Source organism: Hippoglossus hippoglossus, chromosome 12 (assembly GCF_009819705.1).
Source record: "Hippoglossus hippoglossus isolate fHipHip1 chromosome 12, fHipHip1.pri, whole genome shotgun sequence".
NCBI lineage: Eukaryota > Metazoa > Chordata > Actinopteri > Pleuronectiformes > Pleuronectidae > Hippoglossus > Hippoglossus hippoglossus.
In genome coordinates this window covers 18,467,096-18,488,708 of record NC_047162.1, presented here as the reverse complement: position 1 = coordinate 18,488,708, position 21,613 = coordinate 18,467,096, and the positions used below count along the sequence as shown (strand labels likewise).

General features: G+C 46.2%; 1 protein-coding gene across 1 annotated transcript in view; it reads left to right on the top strand.

The window, feature by feature from the left end:
* Nucleotides 1-21,613, top strand: part of cacna1bb (calcium channel, voltage-dependent, N type, alpha 1B subunit, b) — a 95,177-nt gene that overhangs the window by 63,027 nt on the left and 10,537 nt on the right. The window contains 23 exon segments of the mRNA XM_034603245.1: nt 828-1,176; nt 1,178-1,584; nt 3,140-3,348; nt 4,161-4,290; nt 4,785-4,914; nt 5,571-5,630; nt 6,127-6,233; nt 6,879-6,890; nt 7,700-7,720; nt 10,157-10,253; nt 11,925-12,085; nt 12,174-12,311; nt 12,611-12,812; nt 13,208-13,372; nt 14,077-14,187; nt 15,403-15,486; nt 16,404-16,406; nt 17,027-17,143; nt 17,805-17,870; nt 17,948-18,039; nt 18,153-18,303; nt 18,393-18,520; nt 20,306-20,402. Coding sequence (XP_034459136.1) covers nt 828-1,176; nt 1,178-1,584; nt 3,140-3,348; nt 4,161-4,290; nt 4,785-4,914; nt 5,571-5,630; nt 6,127-6,233; nt 6,879-6,890; nt 7,700-7,720; nt 10,157-10,253; nt 11,925-12,085; nt 12,174-12,311; nt 12,611-12,812; nt 13,208-13,372; nt 14,077-14,187; nt 15,403-15,486; nt 16,404-16,406; nt 17,027-17,143; nt 17,805-17,870; nt 17,948-18,039; nt 18,153-18,303; nt 18,393-18,520; nt 20,306-20,402 — 3,037 coding nt within the window.

Sequence of the window (21,613 nt, the reverse complement as noted above, 5' to 3'; positions counted from 1 at the left end):
AAGAAATGAGTTACAAGATAAATACAGTCAGAGGTGAAGCTGGTTGTGTGTGGTAGGTCGACTCCACAACCCCAAAGGATTCAGTTTGTTTAGGAGTTTAGACAAATGTAGAAACACTAATTCAGCAAGTGGATTTTTTAATACGAAGACGACCCAGAGGACAGAAGAGACGTCATGATTTGCCTGTGGAGGGTAAAGTCAAACTCAGGATATTTTCATTAATGAAGAATAAATAAAATAAAAAAACACACCCAACCCTACTTTTTTTATTAGTTCCTCGTCTTTTAAACGAGTCAAACTCAGAATCCTTGAACGGCAGCGTTTGAAAACAGCATTTGTGCTTCAGCCGTTTATCCATAAATCATTTAGGAGAAGACGAACTCACTCACTTGTAGTTGTTGAAGGTTGAACCAGTTGAAAACATAACATGCTCATAAAATCCCAGAATCAGGTCATTTCATGTAAACAGAATTTAGAGGTCGTCCGCTGAACACGACCTTTATCGTCTAAAGGTTTTTCAGGAAGTGGAAAGAATCCTATTCTGGATTTGGGGATTTGAACTAGTTTCTCCATATATCACTGGAGCATGGTAAGTGAAAGCTTTACCATGGTGACCATTTGTTGAAGCATCCATAGACCACGTCGCGTCCGGTTCTTCCTCGCTTCACGTCATTAGGAACCTGATGACTGAAGTAGGGTTTGTGGAATTTGTGTCTATGGATGGAAACGTGGAAAGTGGTGCTCGCCCCAAAATGTGAACTGGTTCAATGTCGTTGTTTGTCATCGTCACAACAATCTTCTCCTGTGGGTTTGATTCCTGTTTGCAGCAAGGAGCAGCAGCGCTCAGCCAAGAGCATGTCGGTGTGGGAGCAGAGGACCAATCAGCTGAGGAGACACAACGTCAGGTCGAGCACCGAGGCCCTGTTCAACGAGCTGGACCCCGAGGAGCGCCTCCGCATGTCCTCCGCCCTCCACCTCCACCCGGACATGAAGACCCACCTGGACCGGCCGCTGGTGGTGGAGGCCAGGAACGGCGACAAACCCAGCAGGCCTCCCGAAGGAGGGGGACGGGACGAGGCGGGGAGTCCCCGGCAGGACGGGACGGGAGACAACTTCCACGCTCACCCCAGGAAGCATCACCGCCACCGCGACAGAAACGGCGACGGGGGCGACGGCAGGGGGGGGGCGGCACCACACCCATCACAGCAGGAGCAGAGACCACAAGGCCGACCAGACGAAAGAGAGGAGGGCGGAGAGGAGCCACAGCCACGAGGGGGGGCAGGGACACAGGCACCACCACCAGGCCGGCTCCCCCGAGGAGGAGAACAATGACATGCAGGGAGGAGGCGAGGAAAGAGGGCATCGCCATCACCATTCCCATCGTCCACCCAAAGAGGGGAACGGGACGATAGCGAATGGAGCACAGGGAGAGCGGAAGGGCCGAGGAGGAGGAGGAGGAGGAGGAGGAGGAGGAGGGGATAGTAACGGAGAGAGGAAGGGGCGCTGCTCTCGGATGGTCAGAGCTCAGTCGACAATGGATGGAGACGACTGCAAGAGGAACAGAAACGGAGCCCGAGGCCACAGGTAATAAGGCTGCACACGTTCGACTCTATATTCACACTTTAAATACACGAGGGTGCTTTGCTTCTCTCAGGGAAATACTTCATAAGACTTATCGACATTTCCAGACACAGAAGAAGCTGCGTTCAGCTAAAAAAATAACAGATAAACCCACCGCACACCACGACTGAAGAGTCAGACATTTTCCTCAAGAGCTGGAGCAGAAGAACTGAGATAAAGGAGGATGAGCGTTGGACTTATATTTATCGGTTGGCCTGAAAAAAACGACTGATGTTCCTCCATATCTGCTAAATATGTAAAGTGTTTGCTCAGCAGTTCACGGTGTAAACAAACACGTGACGTCAGGGTTGTGATCGCAGCTCGTTTCAGTTTCACCCGAGTGGATTAAAAAAAGAAAAAAGTCTTCACGTCTCAGTAGAAGATCTGATAAATAACTTCCCAGCGTGTCTCGTCTTCCCTGTTTCAATCTGCAGCCACTTGTTGTTGTTGCAGGTCAGCTCAGGCCGGCGAGGCACCGTGTCTACAAACGGAGGAAGTCATTATTTTTGTCATCACCGTGTAAAGTGCAGCGGCGACAAACTGCAGCGTGACTCACGGCCGAGATCGATTTCCTCCCGTCGCTCTCAGGGCTGAATAAGGACAATTCCCCCCGAACAGAGGACGAAGGTGATCGAACCTCTCGTCCACCTGATTGGACAAAGAAATAAATCTTCTGCCTTCGCCTGTAAATCACATGAGCTGGATTTATAGCTGCTCTTCTAGACGACCACTCAAAGCACTAAAGTACAGGTTTACCATTCACACACATTCATACAGTTTATACACTCAATATCACAAGTAAAAAGAAAAGATTAAAAATAGTAGAGACAAATAAAAAATAGATCTACAGATAAGAACAATAAGAAACAAAACACAATGACGCAGAACATTGCAGCAGTGCACGAGAATGAAGACAGTTAGTACGAAAGCAAAGATGGTTTTAATTAAACAGCAGAAATCTGGTTCAGACCAGGATATGTAATATATAAAAAGAGATTATAAGTGCAGTACAGTACAATAGAATACCCTTACCTTGAAATAATAATGATAATAATAATTGAAAACCCTGAGAGTGTAACAGCTTCTGAATAAATCAGAGGTTTTGAAAAAAACTGCCCCACAGTCGCTCGTTTAAATTTCATATCTTCACTGCCTGTTTTAAAATATTTATTTTGTGAGGATCTGCTGCAACAGTGACGAGTCGCAGCATCATCTGCGCGGCCCTGAGAGCGACCCGCGATGTCTCCGACTTTAATTAATCCTCCGCTGGATGTTCTAGACGACGCAAGACATAAAAACAAAAGACGTCATTTTGTTTTTATGTACGATATAAGTGTGTGTTTGGACAACTCCCCAGTAAAACTCGACTTCGAGTTGGCTGCCAGATGATTTGTGGTCTGTGTCCCACGAGGGCACACAGAACTTTTCTAACGTGGATCCAATGTGGCAGAAAAAAGCCGGAGGCACAAGAGAGTGCGGCCGCGATTCCCTGTGATAAGATCCACATGTCTTTCTCCAGAGAGAAGCAGCCAGATGCCGAGGACAGCGGCCTCGCCTCCAGTCCCCTGCAGCTCATGCACAGCAGCCTGAGTCTGGGGGAGAAGCAAGAGGACGCCGACAACCAGAAGAACTCCACCAGGGCGAGTCAGGCGGGCCTCAACAGCAGCAACGCCATCCACATCCCCGTCACCGTCACATCGCCGCCCGGGGAGACCGCCATCATTCCCAGTGAGTAGAGCACAACGTCGTCGTATCTGTATATAAGTACGACTTCACATTGTGTCAATCGTGTTTACGCACAGACTCCAAAACTTTAGGCTGTCAATAATCGGACCAGGTTTGATTTGCTGTCTTTTTTCGTATCTGCAAATTATTTTTTTTTTTGCTATCCAGGATCGACTGGATCACAGAAATTATTTTTATTATTTTTAATGTGCGGTGTCTGTGCTGGTGGAGCATCAAACTGGACAACTGACAACCTGACTTGGAGATGATCAGTATGATTTTGCGGCTCCTTGATCCGATGATGAAATTCTCCTCCTTCCTGACGACTTCTCAGGATTGGATCGACCAAATTTTGATATATTTTTTATCCTACGGTGAATTTATGGGGACGAATAGAATAATAAAATGATGACAGATAAAAACTTGATGTGCAAAGACTTTAACACTAATTATTAAAGGCAACTAATCACACGATTTAAAGAAAGAAAGTTGTGTCTAAATTGTTACTATAAACAATATCAGTGATTTTAAAAAGGAGCATTGACTGAATTTCCCTTTGATGGTAAAAATCTGTCTCTCCCACCACGAGAGTCGAGGCTACGAACACAGACGAATGAAACAGTCAGACTCTCTCTGTCTTGACCCTGGAACCACCATCTTATGAGAGACGTCTAATTAGTGGAGAAAGTAAAAAACAATCATCCGACGACCACATGGACCCAAAGTGACTCTGGAATCCACAGAAAATGTCTCATTACTCACTGATACTTTCTTTGAGCTGAACCAGCGTACTTGTTTTTTCCCCCCCCCACCAGTGAACAGCATCGACTGTGACAACGTTCAAATCAGCGACGAGAAGAAAGATCTGGAGGAAGAGGAGGCGGCTAATGGGCCTCGGCAGATCCTCCCCTACAGCTCCATGTTCGTCTTCGGGCAAACGAATCCGTGAGTCACAGCCGGGGGGGTGGTGGGGGGGGGGGAGATAGACTGATGCTTTGAGTTGAACTACAAACATCAGAAAGTTCATAAAACATGTAGAATAACAAAAAGCTGTAGATGTGTCATTTAATTCACCAACGTTGTCGCAGCAGTTCTTAAAATAAAACATATATTATACATATTTTAATGTAGCTCTTCTGATTGTCTAAGGATCTTTTTTAATGAGTCACCTTTTGTGATATTATTAATCCCAACTCTCTTCATCTTGCTTTAGCCAAAATTTAGCCTAAACTTCATATATCAGTGTTTCTTCAGCAGAAGCTTCATATTGATTTGATTAATAAACGTTGTGAACCCAGAGTCACGTCCTTTAAATCAGCGTGGACGGTTTTTTGTGTTGTCTTCACCTTAACAGACCCAGTGAGCTGTCACGACTCCTTGTGCACTTTTACTTTAAGTGAATGTGTGTGGTAATATATGTGTGTGTGTGTGTGTCGTAGGGTGCGGCGGCTGTGTCACTACGTGGTCAACCTGCGCTACTTCGAGATGTGCATCCTGATGGTCATCACCATGAGCAGCATCGCTCTGGCAGCCGAGGACCCGGTGCAGGCCAACGCGCCGCGCAACAACGTGAGTCCCACTGACAGCTGGACGTCGTGAACGAACATCTGGACGCAGACAACCGACGCACACGCGCGGGGGGGGGACACACAGACCAGTTTCTGCAGGCTCACACAAGTGCATGAGGATTCACACAGACACGTCTGATTTGGGCTGATTCTTCCGCACTGATTGAGGCGTCTCGGCCAACCGGCTCTGACAGCTGGGAAAAACAACAAGAAGCGTTTTAAGTCAAACTCTGACAATTTCAAATATAACTTGTTGTTCTAATCCAGTTTGGCAGATTGTGTCTGTGCTGCACTGCTGTCTGTGCTGCGCTGCTGTCTGTGCTGCGCTGTCTGTGGAGCCCATGTTGGGATTGAGGATGTTATACATGCAATTAATATTCTAGTCAGGGGCACAGAGGGAATCTGGGGTGATGTTTGTGTGTGTGTGTGTTGTTTGTGTATGTGATGATGAGTGTGTGCGATCGTGGGAGCGCTCAGGCGATGTGCACACACACACACACACACACACACACACACACACACACACACACACACACACACACACACACACACACACACACACACACACACACACAGTATCTCTAACCAGAAGCATCAGTCACTGGATCTGCAGATGAGTCACTTCACAGGATATTTTCTCCCCGTGTGTTGCTGCAGGTTCTGAAGTATCTGGATTATGTCTTCACTGGAGTCTTCACATTTGAGATGGTGATTAAGGTGAGAACACGTTTGACCACGTAAAGGTTTGGTGATTTCCAGGTCAAAAAACACAAAACAATTCAGACTTTATTTTATTTATAATGATGTTCTCAACTGAATTTAATCTAAACCTTGGAGTTAGGACTCGTGTCGTGTTGAGATAAACAATTAATCTGAGATTAGCGTGGCTGTAGGTGTGTGTTTTGAACCTGCGCTCACTGGGAAGGTTAGCACCCAGCGGACTGCAGCTCTGACACTGCTAATGGCTTTGTGGTTTTTCTCCTCTCGGCTGTGATAACCATCGGCACTTAATGCCATGCAGGCACTTTAGATAATGAACGGTCTGGGTGAGTGCACTGAAGGTGCCAACTATGAAAAGCAGAGGTGATTTAAATCTTTTAAGCCGTGAAGAAAGGAGGGATCAAAGTAAACCCTGAAAAGGAAAATGAAAATCTCGGCGTCATCTGGTTTGATTTTCTCTATAATTCCATTATTCTTTATTCTGTGACTGCAGATGATTGACTTGGGGCTGCTGCTCCACCCTGGCGCGTATTTCCGTGACCTGTGGAACATCCTGGACTTCATCGTGGTCAGCGGAGCTCTGGTGGCCTTCGCCTGCTCGTAAGTCCACAGGAGGTTACCTGACACCTTCGAGCCAATCGGAAACACGGAGTCACAGCGGGAATTGTTTTGAGGATTACTTTGGTTTATCTCGCGATACGTTTCCCGTTCGAACGATGCGACGTTGTCATTTCACGTCAAAGACGAAGTTTGAAGAGCTGCCGACCCAATTATCAGGACATTCTCTGGACTCCATGTCTGCAAACGGCTTTAGTTGTTTCTCTCGGGCTCGGACGTGTTCAACCAGAAAAAATGTGGCCCCGAGCTAAACTGAAGAAAAGTATCGGGAGGTAACGCAACAGTAATCCTCAAAATCCTCGCTCGGACCCTTCGGGCTCTGTAGAAAGAAAGAAATGATCCGTAGCCGCCGTGTAAACAGAGTTAATGATCCCCATGAAACTTCCAGCGTTGCATTCTGGGTATCTAGCGAGGTCGTTTATTTGGCCTCCTCCCACCAGTGCTTTACAAACCCACTGAATTGTCCTGAAGTTCTGCAGTTTGTCTCCTTGTGTGTTTTTTCTTCTCCTCTGCTTTATATATTGATGCTTCTCTCTGTCTTTTTATCTGTTGCTGACTTTGTCTCTGTCTTTTACTTTCTTTCCCTCTTTCTTTCTTTCTGTCTTTTCTGGCTTGGATTGCTTTCAGGAGCCTCATGGGGTAATGCCTGCTCTCTCTGCCCGTTTCATCACTCCGTCCCCGTGCTCGTCTTCCTGTCTTGTGTCTCCTGCTCTTCTTCCTGTCCTTCTCAGCCCGTTTACCGACGCGTCCGTCTTCGACAAATGTCACATTTTGTTATTTTGCTTTTCTTATCGCCGGCGCCACCGTTCCAATCAAAGACACTGACATTTACTCTGTTTGTGTTGCATAACTGTGTTTGTGTCTGCGCTCGGGTTGCGTAAGAGTAATTACCCGTTCTCCGTTTATCGCACACATCTTATACGTGCGTCAGTTGGAACAATACACACAAATCACAGTGTGGCGGCACAGCGAATAATTTAAATACTGGACACATATTTAAATTCTGCTGTGTCTAAAAGGCACAATTTAAAAAAAAGATGCTTCTCATATTTCTTCTCATTTCGATGTTCATTTCTAAACATAAAAATAACTTTGAAGTACTTTACACTATGATGACATTCTTTCTTTCTGTCCTTCTGTCCTCATGTTCGTACACATAATCTCTAATATTTCCTCGGACTCGTCTTTCACTGGATGATCAGTTTAATTGCTTCTGTTTATCTCTGTATCTGTGTTTTTCTTTTCACTCTGTTGTCAGTTTTAAAAAGCTGAATAATGTCTCTGTACCTTCATGTCTGTGTGAAATCTGCTTAATATCTTTATTTTCCTCTGTTTTTTCTTTATCTGCTCATTTGCTCTCGTTTGTGTGGGTGGTGTTTGTGTTAATGTGTGTGTGTGTGTGTCTGTCTGTGTGTGTGTGTGTGCTCATAACCGCTTTTTCTCATCAGATCCCAGCAAAGCGTGGCCAGGTGGGAACTGCCCCTCTCTCTAACTGTAACTTATTGACCCTCCCTCCCTCTCCCCGTCCCCCACATGTGAAAGAGAGAAAGCTCCTCCTCTTATCAACCTCTCCATCGCATCGTGTTTGGGATACGACCCCCCCCCCCGACCTCCTCACCTCCTTCCTCTCCCCCCCCTGTTGGAAAAGTCACGTCCCGTCCCAATATTGGGGCGACGAAATAAAAAGACAATATTGGGAACTCCGAGTTATAGCTTTCAGAAGACCAGCATAAATACAAATCTAACGCCAACATACACACACACAGGAAGAAAGAACGACAGAGAGGGACAGGAAAATGCTAAAATGAAAAATATGGAGTTTATAATTATTTGAGCACATGATTTTATTTCCTGCCGCACGTGAACCTGCTCGATAAGGAGCCTCGTGCGTCCTGTGCACACGCGTCTGATTGGACGTCAGCTCTTAGCGTCTCTAAACAGGAAGTGCTCGTCAGCTGAGAGGATCAGTGATGATGACCTCATATGCCAGGCTGCTGAGCACATTAGGCTATCAGTGGTGATCTGTGCCTCACTGATGTGAACACACAACCTTGTGTACACACACGCACACGCACACACACACACACACGCACGCACATTACATCTTCCTTGCCTGCGGCTCTTCTGAAAGCTATTGGGAGACTGTTCTTGCCGTCTCAATGTGTCGAGCTCCTTGAATAGCGAGGACTGGCATTGACTTTGCAGATTGCATGCCAGGATAACCAAGTCATCTGAGCATGAGAGCTGCATGCCTTTTTGTCAGACTTAAGAGTTCTCCACCGAGAAAGGAGAGGAGAGAGAACGCCCCGGGCCTGAAACGTATGGAACCAGGCTCCTGTTCGAGCCGCGTCCTGCCTCACCCACTTTATAATGAAGCACAGATACGAATATATGACATGAATTAAAGCTGCAGCTCAATCGATCATTCGTAAAGGGGGGGGGGAGACCAGAGGAGACAGTGTTACTTACTGCTACTGCTTTACTGTAATTGTACAAAAGAAAGCAGTACTATGACATTTAGAGTAGTGCTACATCTGAATAGCAATTGTACAGATTTATATAAAACACAAGCTTTAAATCAGGCAAAACTCACAAACCAGTAAATATGAGACTAGTGGCAGGCTCGTTAATATTTTTCCATCAAGAAATATGAATTATCAACAAAAACGTAAAAAAAATAAACAACAAATCTCACTATGAAAAAGAACCCAATCAAATGTTCCACCACTAATCTGTAGTTTTTGTGTAATCCTGCTAAGTAACAGACCAAAGACTAGACTAGACCAAACGCACATGAACACCTCATTAATTGATTTCTAGTAAAGGGATCTGTGAAGCTGCCTGTGTTCGTCTTATACATTATTAAAAATTAAATACGACAAAGCAGTTTGTGTCTCTGCCTTAGTGACCGAGTGGTGTAAGGAGCAGGGGGCCCCTTGGGACCACTAGCGTCCATCACCAGAGCTCTTAGACGTTGTCTTTTCCTGTTGTGTCCTTTCACAACCTTCACACATGAAGCTGTCGGCCGTGCACATCCACAGATATTTGCAAACTCCTGATTTCTACGTGGAGAAGAAACGACCGAGAGAGCGTCTCTGTCCATGTCGTGAGGCTGCGTGACTGATTAATTAAAGATCCCAGTGTCCTTGGCCAATGTCAGTGTGTGAGTGAGTGATGGCTCGGCCGTTATTAGTGCACCTGTTAGTTTAACCCCCCCCCCCCCCCCCCAGCCGCTCCACGCTGTTTATAACACAGTAACGTGCAGCTCACTCACTCTTTCATTAGATATATAACGTTTCTATAGAAACAACACATGGGCTTTGTGTGATGGTGAAAGAACTGGGGTTAGGGTTAAGGAGGAGTGAGAGAAAGAGAGACAGAGGAGAAGGATGTGTTTGAACAGAGACTGAAGATATATATATAGAGAGAGAGAAATGAGGGAAGGAAGGAAGGAAGGGAGGAAGGGAGGAAGGAAGGAAGAGAAAGAAAACATAAAGACAGATGGAAACAAGGAAAGAAGAGGGAAAGGTGGATGTGAGAAAAGATGAATATAATAAAACATAATATTAAGCAGAAATGACACAATATTTAAATCATCAATGTAAAATCCCCTCGTCTCAAATATGAACTATTTCCAAGAACCAGAGTAAAAGTGCTTGTTACTCTAAAATCTTCCCTGCAGCATGTTTCTGTAAAATAACACCACACTCTCTCACTTGCATTGCTCCACTAACGCAGTATAAAGAAGTACTACTGGTACACACAGTACAGTGTGTGTACTACAGTGTGTACTACAGCCCTTGTTCCTGGGGGCTGGGATCAGAGGGTTTACATGATTATCAGTTACACTGCGTCACCCAAACTGATTCTCTCTCTCTCTCCCCCCCCCCACCCCGTGTGCGCAGAGGGACAAAAGGCAAGGACATCAACACCATCAAGTCCCTCCGGGTCCTGCGGGTCCTGCGGCCACTCAAGACCATTAAGCGTCTGCCCAAGCTGAAGGTACAGTAATCCCATCCGTCAGCCAGCGAGTCTATTCCGAGGAGGGGACAGGAAACACGACGAGAGAGCGGCTGGTGCGGCGTTCCGTGAAAACGTCGCTCGCACCAATCGGGAATCAAACGTATTTACTGTGTAATAATACCGTATCGCTCTCATCTGAAATCAGTTCATAAATCAATCGTGTGTAGTTGTAGATGAAAGATTTGAGCTGTTTGACCTTCGTGCTGTTCTGGGTTATGAGGTACATTGAATTTCTTTATCGGAGCAGTTCTGTGTCAAGGAGGTCGATTGAGAGCGTACAGATACCGACACAGTCACACGTGATCAAATGTATTTTGTGCTCATGTTCAGGTTCATAATTTTAATTTGTGTTATTGCTTAAAAAGGTTTGAAAGCTCTAATGTTCAGTAAACACATCACTGTCCGTCGCTGCAGCTCCTCTCTTCAGCCTGTGTCTCAAACACTTGGTTTTAGCTCCTGTCTCTTTAAGACCCCCCCCTCCCCCTCCTGATGAAGCCCGCTCTGATTGGCCAGCTGGCTCACTCTGTGACGTGATTGGCCAGTTGCTTCAGATACTTTTCCTGCCAGCCCCCTCGTAAAAATGTCCGATTCAGCCCTTGTGTGGAATAAAGCAGGAAATATTTATTGATGATGTTTATATCACACAACAGGACGAGTAACCAGCGCCACCCTCAGTCAGGGAGGGAGAACAACAACTACAGAAGACACACAAATGGATTTAGAAAGTTTGTAGAAAAGTTTACCATCTAAAGGAATTTTTTGTTTCGATGCGAATGGAAGTTTTTCGGATCCTCAAGCAGGATAAAAGCTCTGTGATGTGAAAAGTCAGTAATAATGAAAAGCTGCTGTTCTCGTCAAGGCGTCAAACCGTTTCCTCCGACGCTGACGTGACAGCTTCCCTCTGGTGCGGGACGGCGCCCGATCATCCGAACGTAATGACCCCGACAGAAGATGAAAGATCTGATTGGAGTAATGGGAGCGAGAGGACGGGGACGGATCAGAGCTGACGGACGGACGCACGCTCGTCCCCGACTCCTCCCGGAGACGTGGACAGAGGAGTTTGACGGACAGGCTGGTAGAGGATCGGGGGGGGAACTGCGCTCCGTGCTTCGCTCTGACTCAATCACCAGTCGGCGTATTAATTGGTTAGATTGCATATGTGTCAGCAGAGATGGACAAAGAGCTTCGTCTCTGAGAGAGAGAGAGAGAGAGAGCCGCTGTGGTTAAACGATAATAATGAAATAATGGATGGATAAATTAAGCCACAGGTGATTTCAGGAAGTTTTCAGCAAACTGATTCCTCAGAATTAACTTTCTGTCACAAACAAAATGAAAACCGGGTCTTTTGTTGCTGCAGGTGTCAGTTTTTTTAATAAAATCTCCAGTCAGGTTTTTTTTTCATTATGCATTTTTTTATTTCCCTCAGTTTTCACCTGAAATTAAAATGAATAATGGCTTTAATTTCTTTTTTCGAAGAACCGCTGCCTCCTGGAAATGAAGTGAATGTGAGTCTCCTCAAAACTACCGGCAGATGAACGTGTACTGATCTGTGTGTGTGTGTGTGTGTGTGTGTGTGTGTGTGTGTGTGTGTGTGTGTGTGTGTGTGTGTGTGTGTGTGTGTGTGTGTGTGTGTGTGTGTGTGTTTTTCAGGCCGTGTTCGACTGTGTCGTGAACTCCCTGAAGAACGTCCTGAACATCCTCATCGTCTACATGCTCTTCATGTTCATCTTCGCAGTCATCGCCGTGCAGCTCTTCAAGGGAAAGTTCTTCTACTGCACCGACGAGTCCAAGGGTCTGGAGAAAGACTGCAGGTCCGTCCTCCGTTCACTTGTCAATACCTGAATGAATCTAACTATAGTTTGTCTCATGTGCCCCTGACACTGTCCCTCTGTCCCTCAGGGGTCAGTTTCTGGACTATGGCCGGGATGGCGTGGCAGCTCAGCCCCGAGAGTGGAAGAAGTACGAGTTCCACTACGACAACGTTCTCTGGGCCTTCCTGACGCTCTTCACCGTCTCCACCGGAGAAGGCTGGCCCATGTGAGTGTGGACACGATGTGGGCAGCTCTGACTCAGCTGCGCACTTTAAAAACTAATTATCTCAAGGCACTTTACTTTGAAAAGTCGAGAACCAGGAACAGTTGTGATTCTCTCTTGGATGAAAACATGGTAACTAACTAACCTGACATCTGTAATAAGTATAAAAAACTTTGTAAATGTTTGACAAACTAAAGGTTGAGTGACTTTAAACCTGGAGTCGTCGACTCTACAGATATTTAAAGCATCAGTGTATTATGTCATGTCTGGTTGTGTTTGAATCCCTTTCTCCTTCCTGTCAGGGTCCTGAAACACTCCGTGGACGCCACCTACGAGGACCAGGGCCCCAGCCCGGGCTTCCGCATGGAGACGTCCATCTTCTACGTGGTCTACTTCGTGGTCTTCCCCTTCTTCTTCGTCAACATCTTCGTGGCTCTGATCATCATCACGTTCCAGGAGCAGGGAGACAAGGCCATGTCGGAGTGCAGCCTGGAGAAGAACGAGGTGGGGAGCGTCCGGTTTTATCTGTTAGAAATCAAAACACAAGTCCGATCCAAACTACATCTAACGTGACGGACAATTCCCTCAAACAGAATAAAGTCTGAAGCAGAAGCTGTGTGGGGGGGGGGATCGTCTCCTCTTCATCCTCACTTCACAGGGACTTTGGTTAAAATCCGTCTGTTTTCTCTCTGTGAAGAATTGGCCGCTGATTAAAGAGCATCTCTTCTTTTGATTTTTACAAAAATGTTGGGTCGATCCTCTCGTGACTCGCCAGCTGCCTTCTCCTGTTGTGAAACTTCACTCCCAGCACTCGTGTGATAAAAGGTGTGAAGCTCCCGAAATCAGAGAGGATTCACACACAAACCTCTTTTTTTGTTTTTCTCCACCGAAAAAAACAGCGAGCTTGTATCGACTTCGCCATCAACGCCAAACCGCTGACGAGGTACATGCCAGCGAACAAGCTGTCCTTCCAGTACAAGATGTGGAAGTTTGTGGTGTCGCCGCCGTTCGAGTACGCCATCATGACTTTAATCGCCCTCAACACGGTCGTGCTGATGATGAAGGTCAGTGATTCCTCCTCCCAGTGATCCTGATCCTCTCAGAGGCTGATTTCAGACGGGAACTCTGGAAAATGTCTTTGTCTTGAGTTTGTTTTTCACACGGCAGCACGTCAGGGAAATCGTCTCCCAGTAAGTTTGTACTGGGAGACTAGCTGGAGATTGTCCGGAGCCTCTGACTCGGACCTTTGTGTTCTCAGGTGCAGCGCCTCCGGAGAATCTCAGTTCAGAAGAAGCTCTGAATTAAAATGTGTTGGCTCTGTGATATAATATTTACTTCCCCCGTCGTGACACAACTCACTGCAGAAACTGTTTCCGAGAATCGGAGCCACTTAATGATGTGAAGCTGTGGTCTGGCCTTGAGACGTTGTCAACAATTAAAAAAACCAAACAGCACCGACACCCGGCTCAGCATCACAGGGAAGCGCTCGTGTGTTGGCAGCTTCATTTTCTCAGGAACCCTCTGAGGAAATGAAACCATGGAGCAGCTCTGCACATGAAAACACTTTCATTATATCGCAATATATTCAGTCAAATTCACATTATGTCCGTAAACTCTGGATGATTTGTTTTAAATCAGGCAGAGTGGAGCCGTAAAGAGGAAGGTCCCATTAACAGAAGGTCTTCGGTTCGATCCCCAGCTCAGCTCAGCGTTCTCCATATCTTTGAACCTGGTGTTTATAATCTGTGCTTCTTCCCGTTGTCCTCAGTTCTACGGAGCTCCAGACCTGTACGAGTCGATGCTGAAGTACTTAAACATCCTCTTCACGGCGCTCTTCACCCTGGAGTGCATCCTCAAGATCATTGCCTTCGGCCCTCTGGTGAGCTGTGAGGACCGGGTGCTGTTAATTAATCCCCGTTGTGTTTCCGCTTGCACACACGAAGGAAATGCTCTCTTTCGAGGCAGCCGGAGAAATCAGAGCGAAGGCGACGTCGTCAAACTGATGCAGCTGTGTTAAAGTTAAAGATATAAAACAATGCTTCAAACTCCAAACCCAGAGAAATGGGACGTTTCATTTTGTCGCCCTTTAATGACGACACGTTTTTGGTCGTCTCTGCTATAACTTCAAAATACGACAAAGGAAAAACACCTTCCTCTGTTCGTATCGGTCGCTCGACGTTTGCTGTGTAACGTGAATACAACTTTTAATACGTGACCTCATCCGTTAACGTGAATTTCACCCTCGCCGCTTCACAACAACTTGATTGAGAGACCCCTGGTGGCCAAAGTTTCATATTGTACGTTTAAAGATATAAGATTTCTTTTTTTGTTATATGCCACACACAGTTAATCTTGAACAGCTGTTTCTTGAAGGATTTAGCTTTTATTTCTTATTACGTTACAACAATATCAGAGTGGGCTATAATGTTAAAAATGGTAATTAAAGGTGAAACATTTATTCAGGAAAGAGGAGGATGAAGTAGCAAATAAAAACTGGGGATGAGCGGAGGAGTGCACAGAGAGAATAAATCTCCCATCGCGGGCCATCTGGCCTCCGGCGAGGCATTTCATCACTGGCTCCGTTCCATTTACGAGGCCCATTTATTAAATAGCTTTTCTCACACACCACTTACCTCCACCTGTTTGGCTGCTGAGCCCGGGCGGGGGGGGCTCTCATGTGCTGCAGGGGCCTGGCACCAGCCCCCGGCCCCCCCCCCCCCCCCCCCCCAGGACCTGGATGACTGACCAGTCCGAGAGCATCCAGGCTGCAGGCTGCTCCGCTGTGTGTTGAATATATGCACATGTAGATATCGTGTCCCGGAGGATGTCGAGGTTTAGTGTTTTCATTCCTCTCCGTCCGTTTGTCAGCAGGATTATGCAAAAGGTATTTAACGGATTTCCGCAAAACTTGGTGGAAAGATGGGAAAGAACCCGTTAAATGTTGACGTGGATCCAGGATTTATCTTTTTAATTTTCATCTTTGACATTTTCACTGATTTTCTTTGGAATCATTCATGGATATAAATGAAAACACAGATTTTGGATGATCTCTCTGTGTCCGGTCTAATCTCCCTGCTTGGTCTTTGTTTTGCAGAACTACCTGAAAGCAGCGTGGAACGTGTTCGACTTTGTGACCGTGCTCGGGAGCATCACAGACATCCTGGTCACAGAGGTGAAGGTAAGTGAAGAGACCCACTGCAGAACTTATACATGAACATGAGGAGGTTTTGAATTTACTTTCATAAATCGCAAAACTACCAAACCAATTCCCATTAAATCTTTGAAGGGGTGGGACGTGACCCGAGGAAGAACCCATTACATTCAGGAGTGGACTTGAATAAACGAGTGGATCCATTATGTCTTACTTTATTTAACATGGCAAGAAATGACATTAAGCTCATGTAATATAATAATTTGGAGCAGATATGAATAAAAATCTGGATCCAGGGAATTTAAATGTGGATTCATGAGGAGGCTGCTGGGCCTTGGTGGAGATATGAGCTCTATTGTTCTAGTTTTCATTAGTTTGTCAAGTAATATTTATTTTCAACGCTCTGTTTTATAAGAAGACGTTAAATTGATTGAATAGTTTGCAAGTTATTTGACTTGAATTCCTCAGTTATTATTTCCATGTAGTTGTTTTTATTGAAGCTGTTTCCTTTTATGTTTAAATACGTATCTGAACAGAACCTGGATGTTTAATGTGCTGCTTTGCTGTGCTCTCACACTCTCAGTCCTCGAATCCGAAGCTCAGCCAAGAAAACTAAGAGCAGAAACATGAAAGTCGTTAAAAAATCTGTCTCTTAAAACGAACCTGGAACCTGAACTCGGACATGAGGATGAAAGACAGACGCAGGAGAACAGGAGGAACATTTCAGCCGTTACACTTTCTCCTGTTGAATCTCAGCTGGAGGAAACACAAGCCTTCGATTGGAGGACTGAGAGCTGTAGCTTTCTGTGTCGTTCTCGCTCTCTTCATGTGATCATTCGTCTTCTTCTTCTGTCTCTTCTCTCGCTCTCTTCCTGTTTTTGATTTCTCTGTGGCTCTGCTGTGTGTTTCCTGGTGCCCCTCGCTCTGTCACATGACACCTGCAGACGGTAAGTGGCTTTTCTTTGACGGCCGCTGATATTTGTCACTTTCTTGCCTGCGTCAGTGTGTGCGTGTGTTGTTCTACTGAAACCTCAACGTGACGTGAAGCTAACAGGAGACAGTTTGAAATGTGTTTCTTTAGCAACGATCTCAGTTGAATAGGAGGCGATATTAAAGTTGGTTATTAAAAATAACCTTAACAATGATTCACGCCTCGTTTCTACAGTTTTATTTCGTGCTTCAATGCACAGGAATAGATTTTATCTGTCATTCGCTGCCTTTGATTTAAAATCGCTGTCTAAAGCACATTGTTATTATTATCAATGTATTTATTAATTTAAATGAATGTATCTGAATGTAAGAATGAACTCTTACATTTATTTAACTTTAACCTTTTGCTAAATTAACATTATTGAATTCAGAATGTGTTAAATGTGCTGAACAAGTTTATATTTAATTATAAAATCACACAAATTAGCCTTTATGCTAACTTGCTGTTGCACAAAGTCAAATTTTACTGAGACTTTTATCTCAGAGCCTTTTCCTGACTTTACCTGAGTTGTGGTGGCAAATGTATTCCTCCTCCTGACGCTGCCACCACTCACAGTGTCTCGGTTTCCTCTCACAGGACAAGATGATCAACCTGAGTTTCCTGCGACTGTTCCGAGCCGCTCGTCTCATCAAGCTGCTGCGACAGGGCTACACCATCCGCATCCTGCTGTGGACCTTCGTTCAGTCCTTCAAGGTGAACACACACACACAGATACGTGTCTAAAACGTGTTAGTGGGTGAGTGTTGGTAAGGACGTGTGTGTTGCACAGAAAGAGATTAAGAGTTGTTCAGGTTGATTTAAAGCTGAACACGTGGACGTGGCTCAGAATCCGAACAGAGGAACAGCAGCAGGCCGGGACACGCTTGCACAATCCCTGTGTTGCCGCTCAAATCAAACCGAGCCAGCTCCCGGCAGACAGCGGTTGGGATTCTTCACACCCTGCGCCGCCTCGCTCTCTAAATCCCCCCGAGACGAGCCGAGCTAAACGCGCGGCGCCCCGACCGCGGCCGAGGGAATTTACAGCGGCTTTAATGTCAGTGGTGAGAGCTTTTAAACCCAACGAGGATGGACTGTAGCTGCAGAGTGTTAAAAAGGTGGCCATTTAATTACAGCAAACGTTCACCTCCTCCTCGCTCAGATATAAATAGCTGGTTAAAAGAATCGACCCTGCAGCTTTAATCGTATGTGTGTGTGTGTCTGTGTGTGTGTGTGTGTGTGTGTGGAGATCAAACGTTAGACAAAGTGCTCAAAGGGTTTTGTGTGTGTCTAATGCTTTAAGTGTGTGTGTGTGTGTGTATAAATTAGTGTTTGTGCTCTGAACGCGTTGACGCTGTATTGTCGTGTTTGTCTTCAGGCTCTGCCGTACGTCTGCCTCCTCATCGCCATGCTCTTCTTCATCTACGCCATCATCGGAATGCAGGTGAGTTGGGACACGAGCAGCTGGGCCTCGCATGCAGGAACCTTGATGTGATCATCTTCTTTCTCGTGTCGTCGCAGGTGTTTGGAAACATCGAGCTGAATGAAGACACCGCCATCGATCACCACAACAACTTCCAGACATTTTTCCAGGCGCTGACGCTTCTCTTCAGGTGAACCTGCTTCCATCTTCCTGATGCTTCTACTACTGACGAGTACTGATAACGCTCGCCGCTGCTTCCTCTGCAAAGTCAACGTGTGCGTTCGCTGTGTGTGTGTCCTTCAGGAGTGCGACGGGCGAGGCGTGGCATGAGATCATGTTGTCGTGTCTCAGTAACCGGCCGTGTGATAGACTCTCAGGAACTGTGGGGAAGGAGTGTGGCAGCGACTTCGCCTACTTCTACTTCGTCTCCTTCATCTTCCTCTGCTCCTTCCTGGTCAGTGTGGAAACAGAGGCTCAGACTTATATCTGTATGTATAATTATATATCGTTTATTTCTCAAACGTGTGTGTTTTCATTGTCCAGATGTTGAACCTCTTTGTCGCCGTCATCATGGACAACTTCGAGTACCTAACCAGGGACGCCTCGATCCTGGGGCCGCATCACCTCGACGAGTTCATCCGTGTGTGGGCGGAGTACGACCCGGCTGCGTGGTACGAGATCTCATTATTATATAACACAAGCACTTTCCTGACCTGACTACTGACAAAATGTATATTAAGTGTATATTAAATAAATGCTTACTTATATTATAATCACTCAACACTTTCCCGTTCTAATCAAAGTGTTTTTTACGTTACAAGTCACTTTTCACCTGTTCACGCACACAATACAGTTTTTTAGGTGCTGGGGATCAAACCACCGACCGTTTGTGGACGACCCTCTCTTGTTCCTGAGCCACAGAAAATATAGATATCACCACTAGATGTCACTAAATCCTACACATTGAACCTTTAAGTAAATAACAGAGTAAATGTACCACCGCTGCAGTAGAGCTGGTGGTTTTACACAGAGAATGATCTGAAAATGAAATATTTCAATATTCGAAATGAGCAACAGCAAATTCCAAAAGTGAAATTCAAGAGATGTTCGTTGTCTTTGTGCAGCGACGTGTTGACGTGTCCCTGATTGTCCCTGATTGTCGATGTCTTCTGAACTAACCCGTGTGACGTGTCTCGTCTCTTTCAGCGGGAGGACTTGCTATCAGGATATGTACAAATTGTTGCGTTTTATCTCTCCTCCTCTGGGTCTGGGGAAGAAGTGCCCGAACAGGGTGGCCTATAAGGTTTGCACCCCCACGCAGTCCCCTTTGTTTTCAAAGGGGCTGCGAATGTCTGACTCTCTCCCCCCCCCCCCTCCCTTTTGCGGTGCCGGAGAACGACCCGGCCGCACATGCATACAAACCTGCATCGATCCTCCACTAACCAGCCGGCAGGTAACCACGGCGAGCGCAGGAAACAAGGCCGCAAGTCAGGCTCCAGCAAACGGCATCACGTTGGATCTCTGCATGTGGGGGGGGGGGGGGGGGGTGTAAGACGTGTGAGAGCATTGTGAGCTTTGTTTCCACGTCGGTTACTGCCGATGTCTCTTAGCATGAAACTGAGGGAAACTCCACCAGAAGCTCTCGCCTCCTGTTGGAAGGTGCGTCTGAAAAGTTGCTGCTGCTTCTCGTAGACGGATGAAAGCTGTAGTCAGAGGATTTATGGGAAACTTTTTAAACATTTCCTGCAGAATAATCTACTTTATTGATCGAGCTGTGGATATTTCTGACAATCTCTCGGTTTCTTTGGGGGCTTCCTGCCGTAGACGGTGGAAATCTGGACTTAGACTCCGCCTCCCGTTCGCCGTACACTGTTTCTTGTCGGACTAGTCGAACGTTTCTCTCCACAAAACACGACATCTTTGGACATGAACTCCAGAAGATGTCCCAACAATTGGTTGTTCTCTATAGTTTAACATGAATAACCACAGGACAAAGTAATGAATTCATAAAATAAGATCGATATGTTTGAGTCATTTGAGTGGTTTTTATGGACGTTTGGATCCGTTGCCGTTGCAGTAACTTCAATTAAAGCTGAATCCAAGCGACTAACTTGTTCGAGCAACTTTTCGAGCCCACAGGTGAGGAGTGTGACTCTTGAGACTTTCGGTGGAGTTTTCCTTCAACATGAAACACACTCTTCATTCCCATGTGACATCTCTGTACAGGGAATCCTCCGGAGCATCCTCCTCCTCCTCCTCCTCCTCTTCCTCAGATCCGCTCCTGAATCTGTAAATCCAGCCGGGATGGCATTTCAGATCCTCATTTCCCGGAAATCTTATTAACAAGGATTTCTGTGTCTCCCTCTTTTTTTGCTTCAACTCTTCCCCCCTTCTCCTCCTTTTTAATCTCCATCCCTCCATCCGTGGCCTCACACTCATCCTTTCCCCCCGGGAAGCGGACGCATGACTTTCTGCGACATGTACAAGATGCTCCGCGACATGTCCCCTCCACTAGGTTTGGGAAAGAAATGTCCGTCCCGAGTCGCCTATAAGGTAGAATCACTCCTTCCTCCTCTTCCTCCTCCTCCTCCTCTTCCTCCTGGTGCTTCCACCTGTCAAACATCTTCAGGCTTCTGTCAGTGTGTCACAGTCGGTGTCTTCTTCCCTGCTGTTGTGTCGTCTTTCATTTTCACGTGTGTGAAGCTCTGTGGCCTTTTCCTGCTCTGCTAGGGTTCGTGGTGCATTCAGCTAATCTGCTTCAGGGACAGGAGACACTAATAATACCTAAAAAAGAAGCCGGCACAGGTTTATAATTTGAGAGAGTGGCAGTGCAGTGGGAGTGAAGTGAACAGTTGGATCGTCCTCAGGTCGTCCCTGTGCCGGCTGCTCACCTCTTAGCAGGCCCACTTGATGCGAGTGGATCCAGTGCGTGCACAGCTGTCGGGATGAATCACGGTTAAAAGCGGCCCTGCCCTCGCCCCGGTTAGAAATGTCTGGCCCTGACGAGGTGGCGTCTCCAAATATAACTCTTGTTTTTTTTCGTGAATCGACAGAGACAGACATGAACAAACACACACAGAGAGAGAGAGAGAGCAGCAGTGCACTTGAGGGCAAGACTGGCATTCCCCCCCCCCCCCTCCCTCCATTCCCCGTTTTTCCTCTCCTCCTCCCACGGTTCTGCTGCTCGTTAACCTGCTTCCCTAACGAGCACATCGCAATTATCCCCCGTTAGCCTCTAGTTGTCTCTTCTGTCCTCAGAGCGTCTGAATCCTTTCTTTCACCTCGTCTGGGGATTTCCGTCTTCTCTCCTCCTTCCTGTAACTTCACCGTGTGTCTGCATGTTTTGTCTGTAAACGTGTGTCCTGTGTTTCTCAGATGTTTCCCAGTTAAAGACACAAACTCCTCCTCTTTCTCTCATCTCTCCATCCGAGTGAAACCTACTCTTCTTTCTCGTCTCTGTTTTTCTTTGAGCTCTATATCCAGCACATCTCTTTGCTTTCCTGCAGCCTCACTGTGAATGTGCTGCACTAACTCAGTCGTGCATGTGTGACTCACTGCTTCGCTGCATCGATCCGGTCATCCCGCATGTCATGGATTTATACTTTCTGCTTTTCACAAATACTGTAAAATGAGCTGATTGATTCGTTATAACTGAGCCTCTGTGCTGCCTGGTTTGTGTTTCTGCAGCATTGTCAAGGCAATTAACTCTTTATTAACAAAAAAAACGTTATATCTGTTAAATGTGAGATTATAGTGAAAATTCA